Raw genomic sequence first — 14,105 nt, 5'->3', positions numbered from 1 at the left:
TGGAACTTCACTCTGGAATGGAAACAAGAGCCCCCAGAGAAACAAGCCTGGCATTTTCATGTCGTTAGTGTCCATTTCAGTGCTGTGTGTTTTCTAATGAGGTTGAAAGGATGGTCAAATAGCGTTAATAATACCCAAGAGTTCCCAAGAGACTGCTTATAGCACCCAATAGGACGTAACCATCTTCTTCTCAATGCCTATATGGTCTGTTAGCATCTATCAGTACTGCGCAGAAGTACGGAGTAAGAGAGCGCTGTTTCGTCGTGCTATGAACACAAAAGAAACGGAGGGTGTATATCTACATTAGTCAGCTTAAAAAACTTACTTTTCATCTGGTCACGTTATGCTTAAAATAAAGCTAGCCAACGAGGAGCTTTCAAACCCTAAAAACTCAACGCAAGCCTGGGTGGCTGAGCCGCTATGCTTGGCTTATGTAGCAAAATGCCCTTTTATGTCGAAAACTAGTACTTGATTACGTCACGTCTCATCACTTCCAGATCGAGAAAGCCTCACTTTTCGGACGCTTTTATTTCCCTGTTTTCTCCTCTTTGGCTTCTTCAGCTTCTTCAGCTTCTTCGGTTCAACGGCTTCAACGTCTTCAACGGCTCGCTGTCTGGTTATATTCTACTATGTGAGGCTGGGTCGAAAAGGGCTGCTGCTTTAAACTCCTGCCATATACTCCTGCATATAATCAACATCTGATATTGAGTTAATCCTTGTCTAACATCGATCGCGTGCCTGAACTCTGCCAATGAGGCCCCTGCTCAGCGGATTCCAAGCCCTGATGGGATCTTCCGCTTCAGATCAATCCTCGCCAGCAGGCAGCATCTCGAAGCTGGTCATCCTCTCCTATGTCCTGGACTGGATAGTCATCTTGTTCGTCCCCCCCTCCTCTGCGCGCATGTCGTAAGGGGCGGCTAGTTTCTCGATGCAGCGCTGACTGGGTGGCTACAGGTTGATGGCCGCGCTTGGCCGCATATTTGCAATTGCACACCCAAATAGGCACTCGTTCAGCCTCCGAGATCCCAACATATCATATTCCTTTGCCGCCAAGGAGACCGTCACAGTAGAAGAGCTTATACTGATCAGCTTTGTTGCGCCTCTTGTCTTAATTGCGCTGTTCAGTCTCCTCCTTATACCCGGCCGAGCGGCCGCTGCAGGCGCACCCAGCTCCCTGGTATGGCGACGGAAGCTCTGGGAGTGGAATGCGGGTTGGATGGGCTTTGGAGTAGCGTATGCCTGCACTTATGCTGCGACAGAAGGGATGAAAGTGCTCTTCGGAAAGCCCCGGCCGGATATGCTGAGTAGATGTGACCCGGACCTAGCTAATATTGCCAAACACGTCGTCAGCGGGCTGGGACAGAGGCTCGAGGGAGCGCCGGTGATGGTTTCTTGGACGATCTGCCGCAATATGTCGAGGGCGCTGCAACGTGACGGTTTCGTCAGCTTTCCGAGCGGCCATTCGTCCTGTAAGTTTTGATCCAATCCTATCATATATACTGCAATTGTCGCTAACCAGTAATTCAGGCTCATTTGCTGGCCTGGTCTACCTGACGCTCTGGGTGTGCTCAAAACTTTTCGTTGCCTTCCCCAACATATCACCAACCCTCTTCACTCGACACATCCGCGTTTCCTCTTTCCATCATCACCCAGATGATGAAGAGCCCAACCACACACAGTCATCCTCGGATGAAATCCCGCTACGCGAGCAGGGAGCTGCACCGCCAACGTACCTCCTCCTTATAGCCGCCGTCCCTATCTGTACAGCAATGTTCATCGCCAGCAGTAGATGGGTGGACAACAGGCATTTTGGATTCGATATCATATTTGGTGCTCTGCTTGGCACACTGTTTGCTTGGATCGGATTCAGTCTTTACCACCTCCCTCTCGCATCAGGTGCCGGTTGGGCATGGGGTCCAAGGAGTAAGCGTTTCGCCTTCTTCGCGGGAGTCGGCTACCCGACTTACGGATGCGCTATGGACAAGCACGAGCATGAGCACGCAAGGCCGTCTTTGCCCAGTGATACCGCCTAATTTTCGATCAACTTTCGCGTATATTCGCATATCGACGTATCATGCATGAATACCCCGGTTAATGCTATATATCTCTTACATCTCTATAATAAGAAAGAATATATAAATATAATAATATAATATAACCTACCTCCATCCTCCCACTCTCCCCTCATCCCACCGTGCCCTCGCTTCTCTTCTAGCCTCCAGCTTGGCGGCCTCGGTTCTAATCCGTCTAATCCATTCCGCAACCTCTCTCTCCCCCGCCACACCTCCTCCGCGCTGCCCTTCTTCTAGAAAACTCTCCTCAACTGCTCTGCAAACAGCCTCCTGCTCCGCCACAGCACCCACTAGCCGCTGATATAACGCCTTCGGCGACCATGGATCCAAAGCAGCGTCCATTTCCGTCTGTTTCTTGCGCCATGATACCTCAAGCGATTGGTGCTGTAGAAGGAGCGACTCGGTCGATGCTCGAAGGGCAGATAAATGCGATTGTAGCTCGAGCAGGTGCGTAGCTAGGGATGTGTTGGTAGCTAGTAGTTTTTCAATATTATTCGAAGCATGCGTCGATGCCGGATGCGTGCTTGCTAGCGCAGATATTAAAGTCGGATTCGATAGTAGGGCATGCAGGTCGGGAGTTCTATCACATCGTTAGTTTTCAAGCAGATTATAATCCTTTGAGCTTCTTGTTGCGCCATACGATTTATCTTGTAATATGTCTGGGATCCATCTATCTTCTATCGTGGGAGTATCAGGTTGTGTCAGTACCTGTTCGAATAAAGGGTGGCCAGTGGGGATGGCGGATGAGCGGCCTGATGTTGGCCCTGACCCCGGGGCTGAGATATCTAAGGTATCGATGCCTGGTTGTGTTTGCGAGTGTATGGGCTCCTTTGGCGGCGTGGAGGGCGGATGGCCATCGTTTAGCTGTGGTTGTTTCGGCGGCGGCGGTGGAGGAGTGTGGGGGTTTTGAAGAGGTGTTTGCGAAGCACTGTTTGGGAATGACATGTTATCGACTCTTTATTATTCTATTCTCGTGTCTTCGCTTGTTGAAGCTGTTGATGGTGTTGATGTTGAGTTTGAAATCGAAGTTCGCGGTTGATGAACCTTGTCTAGCCCGCGGCCACGATGATGTCACCTGATGGGGCTCTGCGAGGCGTTTGTTTAAGCGACGCCAAACTTCAACGTCCAAGCTACTTCGTACAACTCCTTGAGATGAGATAACATTTGGTTACCAAATGGGCAAAACTTGAATCTGCTTGCTGAGATGAGTGTATGAGCTCGCTATCAGCCGAAATAATGAGTCTCTGGCTATTGGATGTTTTGGTATTAGCTGCCATCCAATTTAGGAGCCACATTCCGCAACGGCGTTCGATAACTACGTCTTAGTTATGGCTGAACATGAGATGGCGAAGGTGTCAGGTAGGCTGCGCTGACCTATCTCTACCACGCTGTTGAACTGTCGAATTAACCTGTCAAATTCTTATATCCACTCATTACCAATATCAATACATGGTGATAGCGGCTCTTCACTCCCGCGCATCCTTTAAAGCAACCACTAAGCAAAGCGGCGTAGCTAGTCAAGATATATTGTGAAGTTTGAGTCCAGAACTACTTCACAATTCCAGATTACCAAGTTACTGAGTGCTGGAAATGCGGCCCATAGGCCGATAGGTTACCGTGTACTCACGGCTCGGTTAAATATTGACAGCCATCATCTGAGGAATATATGTCAGCTAGATACCCTGAATGTTCTTATAGAAACCACCAAACGCGATAACTAGTGTTAAATAAGGTCAGTGTTGGCTAACTTTCGTCTCTTCCTTTGAATACCACAAGTTGTGTTTGACTCTGCAAGGGCAACGCATAATATCAATAACATGGCTATAGGAAAATTTCAGGGATCAATACTTGCCGGGATGGTTATAATATCTCTAACATATAATACGGGCCCTGAATGCATTAGAAAGGTGATTGTTAACAATTCTGTCATGTACTAATAATCCTTAGTTAGTAGGAAATGCATAAACACATTGAAGCGGAAATCTCTCTGAGACGATACATGTAAATCTATCCAAGCTTGGTTCTAACCTTTCCAAAATCGCGAATATCACCCCTTTAATCCCTTTAATATTGCCTCTCTCTGTAATGATATAAATTTGTGCAGGGGCTTGGCGGTGCCATAAAGGCGCAAGAAATATCATGATAGCTTAAGTATGGGCAGCGATACAGTATATTACTACCCATCTGGGGGGCCTGTTCGGGCAACTAATCAGGAACTAAGGCCCTGATGTAATTGATACGATGTGCTTCGGATAGGAAACATTCGCACTCTCTCAACGTCGCTTCGAAGTTCAATAAGTATAATGACAGCCTAGCTTCCTCCTTACAAAAGCAAGGGGCAAATACTATGCTAGCTATGAATATTCCGAAGCGAACCTGGGACTAGGTCTTATTGATGAAGCATTGGGTGGAAAGTGAACTGCTTTTGATGGCACACAGCCTTAAACCTGCCATCCAGGACAGGTATGATAGCCCAATTAGAGCGCTCTTGACAATGAGATGAAGACATAACTCCCTTCATCTATACATATTTTCGAGTTCTAGTTGTCGTAAAGGAAATAAGTCACTTGCTATAACTACTTGGTTGTTGCTTTAGGTTTTTAGTTAACGTTCACGCGTTTTTAGCGCCCGCTGCTTCTCGGGAGTGACATCATAGCCTACTGACTACCAGATAAAGTCTTATTTCATCAACTCTTTCTATTTTGAAGCGATAATTAAGAATAGAAGTAGTTAATTTCCTTTCATTTGATGGGTATTAATGATATTCTAGGAACTTTGTGGCGGCTGATGATAATGGAAGAATCTGCCCGTTCAGATACCAGATCCTGTTCACTGTCCTCCGCCTCCGACAAGTGGGAGGCCGCTGAGGAGTGCTCCACTGAGCAAGCCTTTGTTGAGCACCCCTCCCTGTGGTTGGCGAGCATGAAGAGAGCGTCGGCTTGGGTTATCATCGAGGTTGCCAAACTGCTCTCCAACAGCATCTTCGACAGAGTCTCCCACGGCCGTCGCTTGTTTCAACGTCTGGTCACTCACGCACCCTTGGGCTTGTTCTTCCCCAGAGCAAAGGCTGTTATCAGAGCTGCTGGAGCCATCAAATACTTTGTTTTGTGCTCGGGGTTCCTATTATGGAGAAGATAAGTGTTAATGAGAGCAATGTAAGGTTTTACGTGAGTGGATAGGAGACGATGGAGTGAAGTAGTTGCTAGGGAGAAGACTCACGATATTCAACTCTCCAGCTATTTTTCCACTTGGGAGGATGGCAGGGGCCGCATAGACCAACGATATGGCAGTAATAATCCAGTAGAGGAAACGCATGGTGGAATATTGGAGATATGTAGTTGCTTTGACAGTAGGAGGTATGGAGATGATGTTCGTTTGAGTAGTGTTAAGATGCAAAGAAGACAGAAGAAGTAAGAGGACGAAGGCGGTATTTATCTACGGCTGCATCGTTACCCCTTACCATTGTCTAATGCCGATAGCTCAGGAAAATTGGATGTGATGGTCATTTCACATGTATGTCTTTGGATAGGTAATACTCTACCCTAATAGTCTTAATAGATACATTCTTCTACCGTCTGTTGTACAACAGGGCAGCCAACCAAAAGAACCTTTCATCTCAGGTATACAAAGTGAGGTGTCTATTGTACAACCTTCCCATCCGGTTGACGAGTACGGAGAGATGGCTGCGGATTTATCGAACAAATCTAAGGTTAACTAGCTCGCTCTCCTTATCGTACCTCATCTGCAGGGGATCACGCTGGTGTCTCACACAACCGATGCAGTCTCGTCAACGTATTGTCCGACTTACAGGCGTATCCGTGTTCAGAAGCCCATTTACCGTTGTAGCACAAGGGGAGGCAGTCTAATGGCAGGTGTCCCTGCAATTTCCGGGGCAACCATCAATTGCAAACGTTTTTTTCCTGGCTCGTGACTCTCAAGCGGAGTGCACTTTTTCGCCCGGACTGGGAAAAGGTTGGCCATAAGAGAGATCGTACCTCGATTTTCACTGTAGAACTTGTGGCGCGAAGTTGCAGGAGGCACAAACAGAGTTTTGACCCTGAGAGATAGACAATATACTAACTATATTCAACTAGACAGCCAAGCAAAGATGCGGGAGTCAAATAAGTGGATCATGACCAATTAACTAATTGTGGTTAGTGCCTTTATTTGAAAGTCTGGTACTCGACTTCTCTTAACCAGGGCTCGAAAAAAATAACATCTCAATACTTTCCGATGATCACAAAATCATCAGAACACCACACGCTTCTCGGGGTTGTACGGAGTAGTATTCAACATTGCCAAATCAAGTCCAACGAAAAGTATTATGATAATCTTTTTGAAATGTCTAAAATGCTTAAATCGACTAAGCAATCAAACCTCTGTCATTTAACATTTGGTATGTTATTAAAGCAAAGTTGGTAAATTGATATATTAACTGTGTACCAGGAAATAACTATTAAACAGGTGGTTACATGTGTCAAAAAGGGGTGAATATAACCAAAAGAAAGAAAGGCCTTGCTGAGTGTGCTGCTTCTATGCATATGACCCAGACTACTCCCCACTATGGACACATGCCAAATACACAACGTTACCATCAATGGAATAGACGTGGTAACGGACACATTGATTACTGGCCATCTCGCTTGACATACTCCAATACTTCTTAACTATCCACTGACTCACGACGTCCGAATCCGTGGCTCTTGGTATTTCCATGTGAGTTGAGCAAAGAGTCGATTACGGTGTTGGTTCGACTGTTTTGCTCATCCCCGTTTCGCTTGGCTTGCTCACGACGATCAAACCCGTGGTTGTGAGTGTTCCCATGTGTGTTAAGCAATGGCTCGATTACAGTATTTGTGTGGGCGTTTTGCTGGTGGTTGAAGGGGAAGCCATCGTTGTTTCGCTTGGCCTCCTTGGGAACATTTTCGGAGTCACGGCGATCAAACCCATGGTTGATGTTGTTTCCGTGGCTGTTGAGAAGTGGGTTGATCACGACGGAATGTTCGCCCTCTTGTTTGTGATTGAATGGGAAGTCATTTCCATTTCGCTTTTCGCGGCCGAGGTTGTTTGCATGGATGCCGGCGTCCCCTGCATGGATGCCTCGTACGTCACCGCCGAAAGGGAAAAGGCCGTGCCTTCGCCCGATCTTCTTCTTTTGTGCCTCTACATCCCCGGACGAGTCACGGCGGACTATGCCGGTAGAGGAGCCGGTGACTTTCCGGGCGATGCCATCGACAACTTCAAGGGGATTGATAGGCGCCCTCTTCTGGTTGGTTGGGGTTTCTCCTTCAGTTGTAGGAGTCTCTCCTTCAGGTGTGGGAGTCTCTCTTTCGGGTGTGGGAGTTTCTCCTTCGGGTGCGGGAGTTTCTCCTCCAGGTGTGGGAGTTTCAGATGTGAAGGCCTTCCCATTGTTGAATCCACGTAGAAGCTGACTGATGGGGTCTTTGCCAGTGGCGATAGTCAAGGGGTTATTCAGTCGTTCCGGATCCTATAGTATCCGTCAGTTTGAGATGCTTAAAGAGAGGAAGGCTCTGCCCAACAATTGTTGTAATAGAGAGGAGTTCCTGAGTAGCGGAGCACACTTACAACGGCGTTCTGGAGATTCTGGAGATTCTGAGGGTTAATGGGGGTAGCTAGAGCCGCTGGGAGGGCGGCCACAGCCCAGTAGATGAAGCGCATGGTGAATGAGTTGTTCGTCTGGCTGATAGGAAAGACAAGTCGGGATGAGGATGGCGGTGACAATCGGGGCCCTTGGCCTGAGGTATCCCATGGCCATATTTATACAGTATCCTAGCGAGCAAAGGTAAGACATATCGTCCCGGTTTACTTTGTGATATCGCCTTCCCGCACAGCTGGGGGGGAGGGGGGGTGTGCACGTTCGACGGACTTGATCTCCACAGTAATAACAGGCAGAAAGTCCGATAGTCTCTGCTTATTCTACTACCGACCAACTGCCCGTCACAGTCGACGGCCAGCAGTCACTAGGAGTCCAGCACTGTGTGACGGAGTAGGTTTCGATATATTGGGGGTATTGGTGGGACAACAGAGCCGATCGTCATATAACTAGTACTGAGTTGGCGGTCCCTTGCAGCTTTTTCAGGGGCAAGGTAGGACAAGCGAGTGCCGGGCCGAATTGGGATGCAGGTACGTAGACTTTCAACCCGCGGTCGCCGATTAACAATAATATCAGTTTAGTCACCTTTACCCGCCTTGTTATTGTCGCTGTTGCGGCTGCGGCTGCGGCTGCCAGCGCTCAAGCCCGTGCCGTAGACTGGGCTGCGGGTTTTGCCATCGAGCGCCACAGAATCGGCCTTTGCGCCTGGCCAGATGCGAGCTAGTAGGATGATCGATCGATCGATCACTCCGATCCTGGGGAAAGGTGTCAGAGGTAGCGTGAGGTCACATTGAGCCATTGCTGCGAAGAGAGGAAATGCCCAGAGTAGTAAGCCGTCAGTATGGTGGTATTCACTATCTGGCAGTGGCTATAAGTACGGAGTACTCCGTAGGTAACTAAGGAACCAAGTACTCGTGCTTAGGCAGGTAATAAGCTAACTAACTAGTTAGCCAGTGGATTAGCTAGTCAGTTAGTTAACTAATGTGATATATGTGCTGAAATATGAGCAACGTTAGAATCAAGATATTTAAAAATAGTAATCAATATCCACACTGCTCTTTGCCTAGAGGCTGTCCCCCATGCCCCGTAAACGCATAGACTTTTCCTTGACAAGCCTGAGCTCTGCGTCCTGGAGCCTTTAACATGGCTTGATTCTTCTCATGGGGCGCTCAAGGCTTCTAGCATGGCTGTTAATAACTCTTCGGACACCGCAATGCCGCATCCCAAAGCAAGAAGGTATATACATTGTTGCTGATCTACCGGGTCGACTGAGCGGTGGTGGCAAAGGTGAGGGACACAACAGCGAGGGTCAAGCCTTGATAGGGTATTGTACAAGGGCGAGCTTGGATGGGTAATTGGGAGTTAATGAAGGTAAGTTCTCGTTCCCTCTCAGGGGAAGGAAACACAGGCAGGCAAGATGAGTATTTATGCCAGTTCAAACTGTCTTTTAGAGAGAGAGAGAGCCACTGAAAGACCAGCCTTGCTTGACCAGTGTTCTGAGGAAAGGGAATATCAATGAGACGCTGGTGAAGGCATTCTTAATATATACTTAGATGATTCTGCTTCGTCAACCGTTTACAGGGGCCTCTCTCCAATTCTAACGCACTTTGTGACCGATAACATAGATTGAACGACTGCCACTCATTAAGTAGTTAGTTAGTGTCACCAAGAACTGTGCTTCTTTAACTAGTTATTCGAATTATGAGTTTGTACTTGGGTAGTGAGATGCGCATTGGCTTTATCAATATCTGCTACAGGACCGGCTCGCCGCAAATATTCATCCCCTTCGTCCTTGTTATGTCGAGATACTCTGGCCAAATGTTTAGAATCCGATCCAGCCACTATGCCCTTGAAGATCGTATATCCGAGTGCTGAAATTCGATCTCCGAATAAGTCACACCACCCTAACATATACATAGGTACTAGAAAAGATCTTAGCTAACTATTAGCCGGCGCATGATTTTTCTTGATTCCGATAACACTTTTCTCACCATGGTTATAGTACTTTAAGTATTAGATGCGAAGATAGAGGGATAGCGATCACCGGCAGTGGTAAACCGAGCCAAAGTAGCATCAATCTCAGCCATTTCTTCATCTGTAAGATCAATCAACGTAGCATTTTCTTTAGTACGCTCTGCTGTTGTGGCACCCGGAGTAGGGATAATAGTAGGCATGTCTGGACGCTTTGCAATCATCCTCGTCCAATTAATAGCGAGCTGAGCTGGGGTACAGCCCTTCTTCTGAGCCATCTTCTCAACCTGTTGTACAAGCTGTAGGTTGATTTCAAAGTTCCCCGGCTGGAAGCGCGGAAAGTGTCGTAGGACGGAGTCTTCCGGGATATCCTCAATCTTTTTAATCTGGCCCGTTAACATTCCTCTGCCAATAGGCGAGTATGCAATGATTGGGATACCGTATTGTGCGCACGCCGCGGCAACACCATTCTCCAGGATATCTGTGGAGAAGCTGCTGGACAATTAGTACAAGTTCGCGGATATAGTAGCCAGGGGCTAACTTTACTTACAGGGATAGCTCGGCTTCAACGGCGAGAACCTTGGTATGCTTGACAGCTTCGTGAATTGTTTCTGCACGTACTTCAGATAGAGAAATACCACCAATTTTGCCGGTCTGGACATACTCTTTATTAATAACGCCAAAGGTCATAGACATAGGTATGTTTGGATCTCGGCGGCCGTAAGCAAAAATATCCAGTTTCTTACAACCTTTAAGTTGAGCAAGACTGGCATTAATTGACCGGCGTGTATTTTCTGGTGAACCATCAACAACAAATCCATGGGTAGCAATGTCTGTACCGCCTTTGACAATAAGGACAATCTTGTTCGCATCTTCTGGGTACATGTTTAGGTATTGCTCAACAAGTACAAGACTGTTGTACTCGGGCGTCCCGTAAAATTCTGCACCATTCCAAAGGTTGTCTAGAGGACTAAAGTTAGCATTTACTCTAGAATACTTGTTTCTAGTAAGCATGAATGGAGAGATTGATCACGAACTTCCATGCTGGAGTGCGGTATGCATAGCCTCGAATGCCTGCTCCTGGGAGCACGGCTTAGCTCGCCAGGTAAAGCCCATGAGGCCTAGCCCAATAGGGCCGACGTCCTTGCCTGCAAGTTGAGTCATATTTTGTGTCTACTAGTTGAGTATGCGTGTGTTCTTCTGCGTGAGTGTATGTTCGAGATTCATCTTGCAGGCGAGGTTCTTCTGCGTATTTTGTAGTTACTGCGAATGTTAGGCCATGGGCCCCTTGAGGAAGGCTTCGGAGTTTATTATGTAGTTAAAGCCGTATAACAAGCTTAAGTCCATCGCGCATCGGCAAAAAGAGACCCCGGATTAACTCCGGGAATCAGGAGTTTAGACATGCAACCAGCATGCTATCTGTTCTAATGGATGTAACTAGCGTGACATCACCGAGCTGCTGCTAGGTATGTATGTAAAAGCCGGCTAGCACATAACTAGTTATCCTTGCTGCTAGGATCCGGCGGATCAACCGGATGGTTGGTTGGATAACTAACGTAGACCAAGCTGATTCGGACCGAGCCTCTTTCGCTCAGGCATCAGATAGGCGACACGGTCGAACAACGCCTAGTGATATGACGAGGTATAGTCATCATGCGCTATGAGCCCTGGCTTGCGGTCCTTGGAGCTACGCGTTCGCTAGATTGCCAGTTCCCGGTAATATCTACCAAAACCATAATGCCGCTGGAGGGTTAAGACGCGGAAGTACTCGCCGATATTGTAGGGACGCTTCAGCTTTATGGCATTCGAGAAACTAGTGTCTCTGCGCGGATATCATGGGTGAACTGCCCCTTCACTTCAGGCTTGAGCAGAGTAGATTGCAGCATCGTCTGAACTTGACAGTTCTGAATATTCATGCAGGGACCGCCAGTCGGCAGGCCGGGTGGGTATAATAACGAGGCCGGGCTGGGGATCTTAAAGAGTTCATAGCCTTCGGTAAACGACATCATTGAAAGATGTTTCTCGAATAACGAATACACTTGAAACACCTGAGCTATAGTTAATGGCGGAAGAACTAATCCCCGCATCCGTAGCTCAGAATCAAACTTTAGCAAAGAGCAAAGTTGACGGACGAAGAGCTTGAATTGTTGGTTGGTGATAACAGCTTCAAGAAGTGAATGCGTTTACGTCCGACATCATGGAGGTAGCCTCCAGATCAATATTGCAGAGGACCGTCCTCAAGCCCCAGATACTGCGGAGACCGGCTCCCTACCTTGCCTCGACACCAGCCTGCTCCCATCCGATCACACGCCGGCACTTCAGCTCGTCGCCGCGAAGGACAGCGGACCCTAACCATGGGCCTTTCTTTGGCCTCGGTGCCGGGGGGTCACCACCCATGGGCACACCTACGACGTACTTCTCCAACCGCCCTTCATTGCCTGCCAACACCATAGTCAGATTCGTGCCCCAGCAGACAGCATGGATAGTGGAGCGGATGGGGAAATTTAACCGCATCCTGGAGCCGGGGCTGGCTATTCTGGTCCCTTTCCTTGATAGGATAGCATACGTGAAGAGTCTGAAGGAAGCGGCTATTGAGATTCCGAGTCAGAATGCTATCACCGCAGACAACGTTACTTTGGAGCTTGATGGCGTGCTATATACTCGGGTATTCGATGCTTATAAGGCGAGGTTGGTTATTACATCAATGCTACTGACGGACTGGAAAATATACTGATATGCTATCTGTTAACTATAGTTACGGCGTGGAGGATGCGGAATATGCGATATCCCAGCTGGCACAGACGACGATGAGATCCGAGATCGGTCAACTGACTCTCGACCATGTTCTCAAGGAGCGTGCCGTTCTAAACACGAACATCACACAAGCCATCAACGAGGCCGCGCAGGACTGGGGTGTGACTTGTCTCCGTTACGAGATCAGAGACATCCATGCTCCTGAGGGAGTCGTTGAAGCCATGCACCGTCAAGTGACCGCCGAACGATCAAAACGTGCCGAGATTCTAGACTCCGAGGGTCAACGACAAAGCGCAATCAACATTGCAGAAGGTCGTAAACAGTCGGTCATCCTTGCGTCAGAGGCTATGAAGTCGGAACAGATCAACAAAGCTATGGGTGAGGCTGAAGCTATCCGCCTAAGAGCCGAGGCTACTGCTCGCGGAATCGATGCTGTTGCAACGGCGATCCGCGAGGGACAGGAGGCTGCTAGTGGCGCAATCAGTCTCTCCGTGGCTGAGAAATACGTCGACGCTTTCTCTAAGCTTGCGAAGGAGGGTACCGCTGTTGTTGTGCCCGGTAACGTCGGTGACATGGGCGGTATGATTGCCAGCGCCATGGCTGTCTATGGAAAAGTCTCGGAAGGACAGGCTAAGACGATTGCCGCAAAGGCCATCCAAGCTGGTGAGCCAGCTGCGGAACAGAAGACTACTTCCGACGTGCACACAGCTACAAGCAAAACCACTGCCTTTGAAGACAGAGACCACAATTCCGGAACGAGCCGAAGTGAAGTAGCCGAAAGTGTTCTTGGTGGGTTTGAACAAGCCAGCCACCGGGACCGGTAGAAAGAGTTGGCTTTCTATCTAACTAGCTACGACGCTTCATGGCTACCGCTTTTATCTCTTTTATATCAGTTCTACTTTACTCTCACCGGTTGTCACAATGTAACATTAACGTTCCATACACTGTTGTATTTTCTTCCAGGCTCAAGTTGGTTTTCACCGCTCAATGTTTATCAGGGGCACTTGTACGATGGGAAAAGTCAGTCGGGAAACTCTTCACCTCTTTACCAACTACGGCGTATACATCAGGGCCTTACTAGAATTATTCACATCTCCTTTCCAGCCACTTCAGTATGATTTACTTAGAGAGCAGTCTACAAGTAAAACCGAGAGTACAATTAAGGTTTCGGGTTTTGCCGCCGAGCCAAGAGTTTCAAACCCGACGACGTCCATCAGCGACGTCGTAAAGATGACATTTGCAGCTACAATTACAACATGTCTGACAATTGATTGCAGCGACATCTGCTGCTTTAACTATCAGACTCAGAGACTGTTTGTCTCTCGTGAGTTTGTAGAAACCATGTCTCTAGATATCCATCACCTCGATACCCGACATTGTCGCTCAGTGAAGATGTACTAAAATACGTCATCATTCACTTCGGCAATGGAATAAATCTAAGTGAATGTGGCAACCTAAGGAGCCTACTAGAATTTCCCTTCCATAAAATGCCCTTTCTCCCACTTGTATTCCTTTACTTCTATCCTTATCTTCAGGGCTATAAAGGACGCTTCATCCCCTTACCTTTACTTCGAAATTTATTATGCTAACCACTCCCTAAGAATAAGTCTTAATCATTTGTCCACTCAAGTTACTAAACCTAGATTAGGTTGAAGAACCGTCGCGAAATAAAATGAGCGAGCTAGGAGGCCTCC

At 47.8% G+C, this 14,105-nt stretch overlaps 6 protein-coding genes across 6 annotated transcripts; 2 read left to right on the top strand and 4 right to left on the bottom strand.

Moving 5' to 3' along the window:
• Window positions 1-751: 751 nt before the first annotated feature.
• Window positions 752-2,033, top strand: MGYG_06680 (PAP2 domain-containing protein; the record flags this gene model as incomplete). Its single annotated transcript, XM_003170643.1, has 3 exons — window positions 752-876; window positions 955-1,469; window positions 1,528-2,033. 3 exons carry the CDS (start codon window positions 752-754, stop codon window positions 2,031-2,033), a joined length of 1,146 nt encoding a protein of 381 aa, XP_003170691.1.
• A 126-nt stretch (window positions 2,034-2,159) lies between these two features.
• On the bottom strand, window positions 2,160-3,017 carry MGYG_06679 (hypothetical protein; the record flags this gene model as incomplete). Its single annotated transcript, XM_003170642.1, has 2 exons — window positions 2,160-2,652; window positions 2,713-3,017. The coding sequence occupies 2 exons, from the start codon at window positions 3,015-3,017 to the stop codon at window positions 2,160-2,162; spliced, it is 798 nt and encodes a 265-aa protein (XP_003170690.1).
• Window positions 3,018-4,901: 1,884 nt separating this feature from the next.
• On the bottom strand, window positions 4,902-5,387 carry MGYG_06678 (hypothetical protein; the record flags this gene model as incomplete). The annotated part of the gene is made up of 2 exons (XM_003170641.1): window positions 4,902-5,192; window positions 5,292-5,387. 2 exons carry the CDS (start codon window positions 5,385-5,387, stop codon window positions 4,902-4,904), a joined length of 387 nt encoding a protein of 128 aa, XP_003170689.1.
• Window positions 5,388-6,735: 1,348 nt separating this feature from the next.
• Window positions 6,736-7,751, bottom strand: MGYG_06677 (hypothetical protein; the record flags this gene model as incomplete). The annotated part of the gene is made up of 2 exons (XM_003170640.1): window positions 6,736-7,560; window positions 7,659-7,751. 2 exons carry the CDS (start codon window positions 7,749-7,751, stop codon window positions 6,736-6,738), a joined length of 918 nt encoding a protein of 305 aa, XP_003170688.1.
• Window positions 7,752-9,692: 1,941 nt separating this feature from the next.
• MGYG_06675 (pyridoxal reductase) lies at window positions 9,693-10,821 on the bottom strand (the record flags this gene model as incomplete). The annotated part of the gene is made up of 3 exons (XM_003170639.1): window positions 9,693-10,149; window positions 10,208-10,619; window positions 10,695-10,821. 3 exons carry the CDS (start codon window positions 10,819-10,821, stop codon window positions 9,693-9,695), a joined length of 996 nt encoding a protein of 331 aa, XP_003170687.1.
• Window positions 10,822-11,854: 1,033 nt separating this feature from the next.
• On the top strand, window positions 11,855-13,235 carry MGYG_06674 (hypothetical protein; the record flags this gene model as incomplete). Its single annotated transcript, XM_003170638.1, has 2 exons — window positions 11,855-12,345; window positions 12,413-13,235. 2 exons carry the CDS (start codon window positions 11,855-11,857, stop codon window positions 13,233-13,235), a joined length of 1,314 nt encoding a protein of 437 aa, XP_003170686.1.
• Window positions 13,236-14,105: the final 870 nt, after the last annotated feature.

This window comes from Nannizzia gypsea, genomic scaffold (assembly GCF_000150975.2).
Source record: "Nannizzia gypsea CBS 118893 supercont1.6 genomic scaffold, whole genome shotgun sequence".
In the NCBI taxonomy this organism is placed as follows: domain Eukaryota; kingdom Fungi; phylum Ascomycota; class Eurotiomycetes; order Onygenales; family Arthrodermataceae; genus Nannizzia; species Nannizzia gypsea.
This window is presented reverse-complemented; position numbering and strand designations above follow the sequence as displayed.